The 11,731-nt window shown below is 44.3% G+C and overlaps 1 protein-coding gene across 1 annotated transcript; it reads right to left on the reverse strand.

Annotated features, from left to right (window-relative positions):
• Positions 1-7,897: 7,897 nt before the first annotated feature.
• On the reverse strand, positions 7,898-10,031 carry hoxb1a (homeobox B1a; the record flags this gene model as incomplete). Its single annotated transcript, XM_080524449.1, has 2 exons — positions 7,898-8,217; positions 9,323-10,031. 2 exons carry the CDS (start codon positions 10,029-10,031, stop codon positions 7,898-7,900), a joined length of 1,029 nt encoding a protein of 342 aa, XP_080380575.1.
• Positions 10,032-11,731: the final 1,700 nt, after the last annotated feature.

Here is an 11,731-nt window from a genome sequence, read left to right on the forward strand (position 1 = left end):
TTTCTCTCCACTGTCTAGCACAGAATTGTGTTTGGCTCGATGATGAAACGACTCTGCTCTGCAAATGATCATTTTCCTCCAGCGAAGGCCGCTCGACAGGCTGCAATGCTTCATTCGATTGAGCAGCGCGAGGAACACACGGTGAACTCCCGATGACCCCGAGGACTGGCACGAATCATCTGCTGCACGGAAATTACACCCGGCCCTGAAGAGTGATGAAACGGTATTATATGCATATTACGGCAACGGTTAGACAAAAATACATAAATTTAAAAAATAAAGAGATAAATAATAATATAAATACCAATATGTCTAATAATAATAATAAAAATAATAATGATAATGATATTGATAATAATTATAATAATAATAATAATAATAATAATAATAATAATAATAATAATAATAACAATAATAGTTGGTAGGCCAATATAATAATCATGTTACGATTAGAAACTGAAAAATCAGTCATTATTGAACAACAAAGGCACGGGACGTATAGTGTTGTCATGTTGGTCTGTAAATCATGTTGTTTATCTATCTTGTATATGCTATAGTATCTGTCTGGGACTCTTCTGAGAGAGAAGCTTGTTTTGCGGAGGCAGTCGAGTGTAAGCGAAAACACGTTATATGTTATTATAGGCTACAACAAAAAGCTGAGAACGGTCATCACAAAGAGGCCCAAAATAGTGTTATAGTAAATTATAGTAAATAAGTATTCGTAACGTAACCATAGTCCATGTTTGTAACCTAGTTTGTGGTATGTATCTATATTTTCATCCGAAGATGTAATGAAAAGATGACCAACAGATTATTCATCTAAGTAGGCCTACATCAATTCTAAGTTCGCAACTTTTATTGATTGAAGTTGTGTATTCAATAAACGGGCTATATAGGCCTATTCGTATACTTATTATAAGTATATACTGTATATGCTGTGTGTATTTCGATTGGAACTATCTCAAAACTATTCTATCAAGTATAACATTTATCAGAAGCCATCTTGAATATATATATATATTAACAAAAAACGTAAATTGAAGACAAGACATCGACAATAAATGCCATTAACGATGCGGATAGTTCAAAGTCAGCTAAGATTCGGTCTTGTGGGAAATACACCGAAATGAGTATTGACTGCAGATGTAATAGTTTATACTGTTCCTGATGGTTGTATAGACACTAGGCCTACTAAGATGCATTTATGCCAATGTCACATTTTGTATTAACTTTTTTCATTACCTACATTAATCTATAGGCTACTGCAGGCAAGTTTAATACAACTCAAAATAATCTGTACAATTTGATTCTGAAATACCTTGCACGTCACTCACGTCTATTAAATAGAAATGGAACCGTTGTGTATGCTTTAGTGCTATTGCTGCTGTGTAATTATACAGTGAGATACAAATATAAACAATTACAATCTAATCTAGAAATCGCTAAATATTTCGAGCACATTTGGAGACAATAATGACATTGTTTAAAAGTATACACAGAAAATGATGTTTGGGAAAAAACTTTGTGCCGGTTTCTTTTTTGTTGTTGTTATGACATTAGGCTTTAGACCCTTTAGGAGGAACAAAACAAAGATTTTTTTTTCTGATAGCATTTTTTGTCAGAACATAACAATGCGTCTTCAAAACATTCCCTATATGACTATTTTATTTATCAGATCACATTTAGGCCAAGTAGTGGAAGCAATTGAATGCGTAAAGTATACCACCTAACATTTACAATGTGCAAAGAAAACATTTTGGATCTGCATTCAAAGTGTTTTTGTTAATGTGTTCCCTATTCTTCTAGTGACATTGTAAGAGCAAACTCTGTGACTCGTCATTTGTTTAGCAAATGCTTTTCTCTCTCTCTCTCTCTCTCTCCCTCTCTCCATCTCTGCTGTGTGTGATCTGCGTCTCATGTATGTATGCATGTATTCACTGTGAACGCTGACCCTTTTACAGGCAACACGAGAAATTAACAAACACCGAGTCGTGTACAAACAGGTTCGATGCCCGTTCGTTTGAAAAGCTGCTTCTTCTTTTATCGTCGCGCGGCCCCCCTTCCAGATGCATATTTACAGTACAGAAACTCACTAGAGGGAATCAAAGGAAAGAGAAAGAGAAGAAGGGACAGAAACAAGGCTGGAGGTTCTATAGAACGCGAGCAGCAGGACAATGCGAGCCCCCTCGAGCGCTGCTGCTCCGGGCAGAGAGGAGAGGAGAGGAGAGGAGAGAGGGAGACCTGCGGGTGACCCCGCGAGCCCATCCGCGCGGCTCCTGACAGGCTGACCCACGCCTTTCGAGAATTAATTTGGGCCTGAACTCCGGGTGAACCTGGGCCTGGGGAGGGCTGCGGAGAGCTGCTGGGGTAGAGCGGGGGGCCGGCAGGCCGGGGCTGTTTGAGGGGCAGGGCCCTGGGCAAACCCATCCGTCTGTGTAAATATTGAAGCAGTCCGTCAGAGGGTCCGCAGATGAAATGGAACTGTCAAGTCCGCGTAAACTTTGGAGAAGAGGTGAGGCCACTGGAGAGAGCTTTAGGAAGAGAGAAAAAACGTTGGCAAACTCGTTTCCTCAACCGTTCAGGAGGACCCCCCCAAAGCCCCTCTCTATACCACACCCTTCACCCCCCCCCCTTCGCCAGTGTTGTCAGCACCCTCCACTCAACCCCAACTCAAGTCACAACGGCCGGCCTCCTCTCACCTGTCGGGCCGGGGAAGCGTCGTGTGTTAGCTCAGGGAGGCTATGTTCGGCCTTCTAATTGGATGGCAAATTTAGACTGCGACTATCTGTTGGCAGTCATGAAAGACAGGAGAATCGTGTTTGGAATGGAGGGGAAGAGAGGGTGAAGGGGGGGGGGGGGGCGGGGGGGGTTGGGGTTGGGGAGGGGAGGGGAGGGGGGTGAGATTCTTTCTGGGTGAACTCATCGGGTAACCCCCTGACTTCTGTTTTTCCTTCCATAACTCATCTCAAGTTCAGGAGGCTGGGGTTTCTGAAACTTTTTTTTTTCCCCCTTCGCGTTGATGGAGTAGTTGAATTTGGGGTGAGTGCTGTGCGCGCTCGCCTGCCTGCCATGGGGATGAAAATGAAACGAAAAAACCCGAAAAAAAGATAACGCAAATGGTAAAATAGTTCAAGAGTTCAGCGTTTCATTTTAAAGTCGTTTCACCTGCACACGGAGAGGGTCACCGCTGGGCTTCTTGCGTGTAGTTTGACGCTCTCACGCACGCGGCTTCAACTTTTATCCTGCTTTTACTGTCATTTGAACAATAGTTACACAATATTACACAATAACAGGCCTACATGATATAAATGATATAAATATCAATGGTGGTTCTTTTAAATACCAGTCGACATTCAGATGATATATTATTCTATAAATGACCCCTTTTTTATGACTATCACATGTCTTGTAAACCGTGTAGGCTACATGCTAAAATAATGCATGCACTTTATCCTGTGTTCTTAAATTAAAGACTATCTAACTAACTATCTAACTAACTATCTTACTAACTATCTTCAAAATTAAAGACTATCTAACTAACTATCTAACTAACTATCTAACTAACTATCTTCAAAATATCAATACAACCAAAAACGTACCCACTCTCTCTTTTTTTTTTTTACATTTTAAATTATAACGGCATGCTGTTTTTAATATTGCATAATCTAAACAAAAAATAGATCATGTAGAGGGAAATTACGATAGGCCTATCATCCTGGCATTTATAATAGCCTATTAGGGTACTGCAGCAGTACATCGATGATCGAATGACCAAGTGTAGGTGATAGTTGTATTGTGACGTGATAGTTGTATTGTGACGTGATAGTTGTATTGTGACCTGCACCCCCCTAGCCTTTCGCCAGCCTCTCCCCGGGTAACGGTCCCGGGACTACGGCTTGGCTGCAGGGAGGAGCGGCCTGATCAAAGCTCTCGGAGGGGGTACGGGACAAACGTCCCACACAGCGGGGCGGAAATCAACACCAACTGACGCACAGATGGTCACGAGGACACGTCCGTGGGATCCAAACCACCATGCATGTACTGCATTATCATAACACATTATAATGCAACGTGATATTGCGTGATAATTCAGATTCACTTGTAGGCCTATAGGCCTATGGTGTTATTGAGCGTATTGAAACTGCATCCTGAACATCGATATATAGCCGATAGGTGCAGCTGATATTGAGAATGTGTGGTCTGAACTAAATGGACTTGTTTAGGGGTCGCCATAAGTGTTAATGATGATGGTGCTGTATCGGCAAAACGACCACAGGGTTTGTCTCAGAGATTTTTTTTTTTTAGACTTACAGCTTGACTTGATGGCGTTTCCAAACGTTAATATGACCGTAGCATTTCTCAAATGTATGGCAATATGTTCCTTTTAAACTCTGAATTTTCATTTCAGGATGAGTGTTATGTATTTATAGGTTATTGTTCATACTCATAAGAGTGTAATCGTTTGTCGATAGCACAAGCTGTTCGCTTTGTAAACTGTGTAAGATTGAGATATATCGGTTTCTATAACGCTGCAGCCTTAGCCCTATACCAACGCTGAAAACAATCAATAACTAAATCCAAGTGAGTTATTTTCACGTCAAAATTAAAATTTCAATTATTTTTAAAACGCCACACACAGCAATATACTGTGTATGTATGTAGGCCTATAAACGCTGTTGTAAACATAGTTCTAGATATAAGGGCGAAAAAAGTATATTTGTATTGAGTTGGTAGACCGAATTCATCATGGGGAAGGCTAATTGCTGAAGTGGAAGCATTGATTTAATGCTGCAGTTCATTGTGTTCTCTGAGTTCACAGGGGACCTGTAGTTAGTATTAGTCCATGCAGGCCTAAGCAGCACAGTAGCCTATAGGGAGGTTGGTGCCGTTTCTCGATTTCTACCTCCCACAGCCTCCCCTGCCTAGGCCACTCTGCAGCATGGATGGACTCACTCTCTAGCCTCTCACCCAACCCCAGTGGTAGTGATGACTCCATGTCTGAGATTGACACACAAAGGCTGAAAGGATCCCCTTCACTTCGATTCAAATCCCATGCTAAGCTAACTGCTAATATAGGTTCATATTGTAGCATGCAAGCTATAGCCTATATATTCTCAGATAACCCCTGTCAATGTCTTAATTAATTGATACGATCGATAAATGATAGGCTAATTAATCAAACTGTAATACTGCATTTGATTGACGAATTTAAATATTTTTTTCAAAACAAATATATTCAATTATTTTTTTAGCAGTTGAGTGAAATGAAACTGAGTGGTGTGTGTGTGTGTGTGGGGGGGGGTGGGTAACCTAACCCTAAATGTGGCCTAACTAATTAATGCAAGTGCAATTCAAAATGGAATAATCCCGAGAGAAGCCCCGACAGGCGCATGCGCATCCCTCCGCTTTCAGAACGAGCTACCCCAATGTCACGTCGGAATTCGACGTTTGGATGCAATCTCACGTCAGAATTCGACGTTTATCCATAAACGTCGAATTCTGACGTCTGCCGTGTGAGACCAGGTTGGTGTGTGTGTGTGTGTGTGTGTGTGTGTGTGTGTGTGTGTGTGTGTGTGTGTGTGTGTGTGTGTGTGTGTGTGTGTGTGTGAGTGTGTGTGTGTGTGTGTGTGTGTGTGTGTGTGTGTGTGTGTGACTGTGTGTGTGTGTGGGGTCACGGGAGGCCTGGCTGTTGACGGGACGAGAAAGAGGCCGCTCCCTGATGCACATGGACAAACAACTCAGCTCGCTAGAGAATGCGTTTCTGTCACCTCTCCAAACAAACCTGGACTGTGATGCAGGGAGAATGTGATATCTAGCCTACACTGTGGTGAATACTTATTACCGGTGTCCTTAGAGGGAGAAAGAGAGAGAGAGAGAGAGAGAGAGAGAGAGAGAGAGAGAGAGAGAGAGAGAGAGAGAGAGAGAGAGCGAGAGAGAGAGAGAGAGAGAGAGAGAGAGAGACAGAGAGAGACAGAGAGAGAGAGACAGAGACAGAGAGAGAGAGAGCGAGAGAGAGAGAGAGAGAGAGAGAGAGAGAGAGAGAGAGAGAGAGAGAGAGAGAGAGACAGAGAGAGAGAGAAAGAGAGACCGAGAAAGAGAGAGAGAAAGAGGGAGGGGATGAGAGGGAGGGAGTGTGTTTACGTGTTTAGATATCCCAGAGGCGTCCAGAGGTAAAAAGGTCAGCGCGAGCCACCCGGAATGCCCCGCAACATTCCACACCATGCGCGCAGCGTGTAGCATGCAGGACAACACCGTCGGGCTTGTATGGCAGGTTCCACTGACCGGGGTCAAGCTAGGGGTAGTGGATGCAGAGCTCCTATTGAAATGTATGGTGTCCGTATGGCATTTTAAGGGAGAGGTCCACATCAAATTCTATGTAGGCACATACAAGCACTCAAAATTGAGATAAGCTATTATAATCTAATGGAAAATGCATATACAGGAAATGTAATTAACTCAGTTAGGTTTAAATTAGATACAAATTGCCTTATCCTAAAGAAAAACAAGACCCCTAAGCACGACGAAATCTGTAAAATATCGCTTTTTTATTTGAGGTAGATACAGATATGAAAGACAACATATTGATTGAGATCATTTCCGAAACATGTGAAACAGACTTAAACTAATAAAACTCAGTCGGTCTGCACGTAATTAATAAAAAAAGACACACTCCCATTGTTTAAAAACAGAAATGAAACCTCAGTAAATACAACAAACTCACGTTTGAAAACCCTGTTTTCCCCAAAGACACTATATGTCCAAACTGCTGAGTCAATATTATAAACAATTACAATCTTCCACATGGACATAATTCAACAGTGTATTTTCGCATTCGTTCCCATCTGACAGCCGTTAAAAGTTGCAGTATACTTTCGTTGGAGTTGTGTGACATAACTAATGCTCTCTATTCTCTGGCGTTCTGATCATATAAATACTCACTCTATTCGCCATTTATCACTGGAAGCACGTCATCGTGCAGAATCGACTTAATCATTCCCTTTGTATTTCAAACCTCACATTTAGATAACAACAATAAACGGATGTGTTTATGTTAACAGAGTGATTCTCATTGGGTAACACACGGACCCGTGTACCAGGAGTAATCACGTTGTGGATTTCAATTAAGGGACATCCGCATATTACACACACACACACACACACACACACACACACACACACACACACACACACACACACACACATACATACACAACCTTCCGTGTGAAGTAATACCCTGTAACCTTATAGTGCAAAGAGTCAGTATATGCATGATCCCTTTCTACCTTCACACGGTAAAGTTGCATTTCTATGTCAAAATACCTGCAGCCTATACAAATGACACCAATAAAAACAATATCAAAACACTGTTATCAAAATCACTACAAAATAGAAAAAATAGAGACAAATTCGATAAGACTATAATGTTGTTTTTTTTTTTTTTTTTTTTTTTTGCCAAAAGGCTCCCTGTAAAACCATTATCTTAAGGCTCGTTTTGATATTTGTAAACATGCGAAAGTGCATTCCCATCTAGGGTATATGACGATTTAAGACCCTGTGTATCCAAACGGACAGTGTATACGGTAAAAGGAAATGTCTACTTCGGAAAGATTTGTCGCGCACAGCATCCACGGTTGTGCTTTGTCATTCATTTTCTTTGTCCTCGATGTGTGCGTTTCGAAGGAATTACTTCAGTGTAAATTAATAAAATAAACTAGCTATTCTCTCTCCAGATATGGTGGTTGCATAAGAGGTGGAATAGTGTATTCGAACATATGTGTGTGTGTGTGGGGGGGGGGGGGAATGTTTTGTTTTGACATATTATCAATTAGATGTTTTCCCATCCGAGTGATAATCCCTATTGAGTTCAGTGCCTGGAGTTGCAGTTTGATTTGGGCCATTAAGTCTCTGAGCTCGGGGACGCGCCCGGGGACGTGGAGGCGGAATGGTCCGAGTTCTCCTCGAGGTCCTTGGACGAGCCCGTGGCCGAGGTCGGGGCCAGGCCCTCTTTCTCGCGCTTTTTCTGTTTCATCCGGCGGTTCTGGAACCAGATCTTCACCTGGGTTTCGTTGAGCTCGAGGGTGGCGGCGATCTCCACGCGCCGCGCCCGCGTGAGGTACTTGCTGAAATGGAACTCCTTCTCGAGCTCAGTCAGCTGTTTGGTAGAGAAGTTCGTGCGGATGGTGTTCTGGGGTCCCATTCCATAGTCCGCTACTTTAGCTGCGAGAGAAAGTAAAAATAAATATCAGATTGTTGAATAAAGTGTGTGGGTAATACAATTTACAGGCATATCAATATCAACAATAGGCCTATCCTTTGTCCCGTTCCGGTCTACCTTCCTAGTATACTTAACACGAGTGTGCATTTGATACGAGGTGTTCGTAAATCATTTTACCACTCGCAGGAACGATAAAAAAATGTTATGGGGAATGACAGAGGGCGAATATGACACAACAGGGTTATCCATTTCGAAGCCCAAGTCCCTAAACTGTTGACTACTGTTTTAGAGGCAAGTTCACAAGTCCTCCTCCTCCAGTTCCCGTTACTCAGCACCGAGGAATGAAATAAACCTGCGGCTCGTTGAGGGGGATATAAACGCATATGATACGTGTAATGCCTTATTCCCTGCGGCGCAGTTACGGCCGCAAATTTTTTATGACTCCGCCAACAGTAGTAGCCCCTTGCTGAATGAGTGAGGTTAAAACGTGGTCGCTGCTGGCCGCTATATGACTCAACCCGGCCGAGCTTGGACGAGGAAGGAAAGCCTGGGAAATACAATGGAGGCCAACAACAACGCATGCAGTCAACGGAGAGCTGGGACCAGTTAAAGATAACAGAGTCGTGGCACTTCCTAGGGCGAAGAAAAGCACGTCTGCTGGACGCATTAGCGCATTAAAGCGCGCACACACACACACACACACACACACACACACACACACACAGAGGGGCAGACAGCGAGAGAATAACACGACAAGGCATGCCCAGTGTTACCATCCAGAGCTGTGTCTGGTTAGAGATAGCGCACTGGCCCGGGGTCGAACCCAGAAAGCCTGCGTGTGTCCGGGATCAGAGATAGAGCTCGAGAGGCAGCACTGGACGGCCTCCCCCCCTTCTTCGTAGCCTTGAATTGAAACATTTGCATAGAACACCCATTAGGCGAGCCACTGAGGTTGCATCATAGCACTGGGCGATGAGTAGTATCCTGGCCTGATGCACTAGGTCACTAGGATAGGCCTATATCTAGAAAGAATTACGCAACACCTATGTTTAATTGTTATAGACGCTCTCTGTGGTCTCTCTCGTGGCCTGGAATCTACCATCTCACCTGTCTTAGGGGGGTTCCGTTTGACTTTCATCCAGTCGAAAGTCTTCCCCGATGGGGTTTGCCGCTCTGATTCCCTCTCCTGCTCCTGGGAGGCCGCCGATATGTCCACGTAGGTGCTCTGTAAATAGCCCCTGTGGTGGTCCTGGCCCTCGCAGCCGTGGTGCTGGTACTGAGCCGCCGGCAGGGCCCCCTGCGCCCCGGCCAAGGAGCTGTACGGGCCGGCCAAGGAGCCGTAGTTGGGGCCCACCGTCACCGTGGAGGCGGAGAATCCCGATGATTGATAGTACATCCCGTCCTGGTCGTTGATGAAGTACTGCGGGTGTTGTCCGCCGTAGTCCGCGTGGGCACACGCCTGGGTTGTTGTCCCGTAGCTGTTACTACCAGTCCCGTACGGGTGGCCCATGTTAGTGTGGTGGTGCGTCTGGGGCTGGTGGTGATGCGCGTAGCCGCCGCTGCCCTGGTGCTGATGTTGGGTCACCACCGTGGCCGGCGCGCCGCTGGCGCCTCCGCTGCCCCCATGCGCGTAAAGCCGTCCATCACCGTTATTATAGCTGTCACTTGTCGTCCCGGAGCCCGAGTGGAGAGGGGCCGGCGGGAATCCCGGGTCTAAGTGGGGGTACACCGACTTGGGCGAGTAGGCGTTCGTCCCACCACTACCACGGTTACAAATGGAGTACTCTAAAAAAGAGTTCATTCTGGAATTGTCCATGCGCTGTTTGATGAAGGTGAGGAGGGAGGCCAACCGGAGTCAATGCGGCGTTCGTGTACCGGAGGGATTCCTGCGTGTACCGGGGGGATTCCTCCAGCCTCTCGGCAGTTTGTCATGCGGAAGAGAGGAGAAGGGAGAAGAAAAAAAACAGAAAGATATCGCTCACCTCGGCGGAGCAGTCACTCTGGGGCTTCCCCTATAACACTTCTCTTACCTCCGCCGCGGGTCACGTGATCCGTCACGGCGCCAATAGTGCAGGGGGACCTCCAGAAGTTTGTCAGCGCGCGGTGACCATCCATCACTCCCGTGACATTTGCATGACAAAGCCACTTCAATCAAACTCGCCCATCAATCTGATAACAGCACGTATATGTCACGGCGCTCTGACAAAAAAAAACCTCTCTCTCTCTCCCCTCTCTCTCCCACCGACCAACAGAGAGAATGAAATAAAGGAAAGAGTTTGATTGGAAATTCTCTACAATAGTATATAGGCTAAGGTCTGGGGTCCCCCCCCCCCCCCCCCCCCATTCGTTTCTCCCTTCTTTCTGGTTTTCTCTGAACTCCCTTAGAGGAGTCTTAAACTATAGTTGGCTATCAGAGGCTGTGTTGAGGGACAGAGAGCACTTTGCCGATTGCTAGTTTTGCTTACAAACTGCATCCATCAAACACACTGTACTCCACGGTTGCCTCCATTGAAAACAGTAGTCCACCGTTGTATAATTGCGTAATGACATTAGATCTATTTGACCCATGCGTAAAGATATAGGCTCGCCGCAGATGAACCTAATATCTGTTTTTGAGGTTGAAAATCTGTTTAACACTCGGATTGGAAGTGACGCAATCGTTTTCAGATCGGTCCCGGGTCTGCATTGGGACGATCTAATTGAATCATGGAGCTGATCTGTTACATAAACGAGGTTAGGCAGACAGCAAGCCTTCTGGTAACCCCAGGCCTGCAGAAAGAAAGACAGGGTATATCTCACTGTTGATAGCAGAAGGATAGCCTACAGTCCTTTGTGTGTGTACAGTTTCATATGAAAAGTGTTGAGTGAAACATTTATATTTTATAGTCTGAACATATAGCCTACAGGGCATGTCCATAACCTAGATATAAAGCAGGCAATAGCATTATATCAAATTATATTGTTATCTAGCCCTACACTGTAGGCTATATTTATTTAGAAGATGTTGAACATATTGTCGTCAACAACAAGAACAACAACAACAACTTGTGAGTTTAGAATTATAAGGTTCTATCTCCGTTTAGGGTAGTTCAGAGATATCGAGCATCAAAGTTTTTACATTCCATTATGTTCTGTGAGATGGAACCTTTGTATTTTATGAATTACTAACTCAAAAATGTCAACATTTAAAAAAATAACACCACACAGGCATTAATAAACACCTAATGGATCAGATTATGTAAAAAACTCAATTTTGACAAAAATTGAGATAGAACCTTATAATTCTAACGTCACGAACTATATAGACCCATCGAAACTATCATGATTGAGTTGTCTAGACAACTTGGACAACAACTGTAGGTGGACAACGTGAAAGAGAGGAAACGGACCAGGCTAATTATTAATGTCGGTGACAATAGGTAAGCGAGTGTCCCTCTTCGTGTACCGGCCCACGCTCAAAGAAGAGGGACAGAGGGAATCTCCAAGTATATTTGCTCCTTGTTAAACGGTGGACAA

This window comes from Nansenia antarctica, assembly GCF_963989245.1.
Source record: "Nansenia antarctica genome assembly, chromosome: 2".
NCBI classification, from domain to species: domain Eukaryota; kingdom Metazoa; phylum Chordata; class Actinopteri; order Argentiniformes; family Microstomatidae; genus Nansenia; species Nansenia antarctica.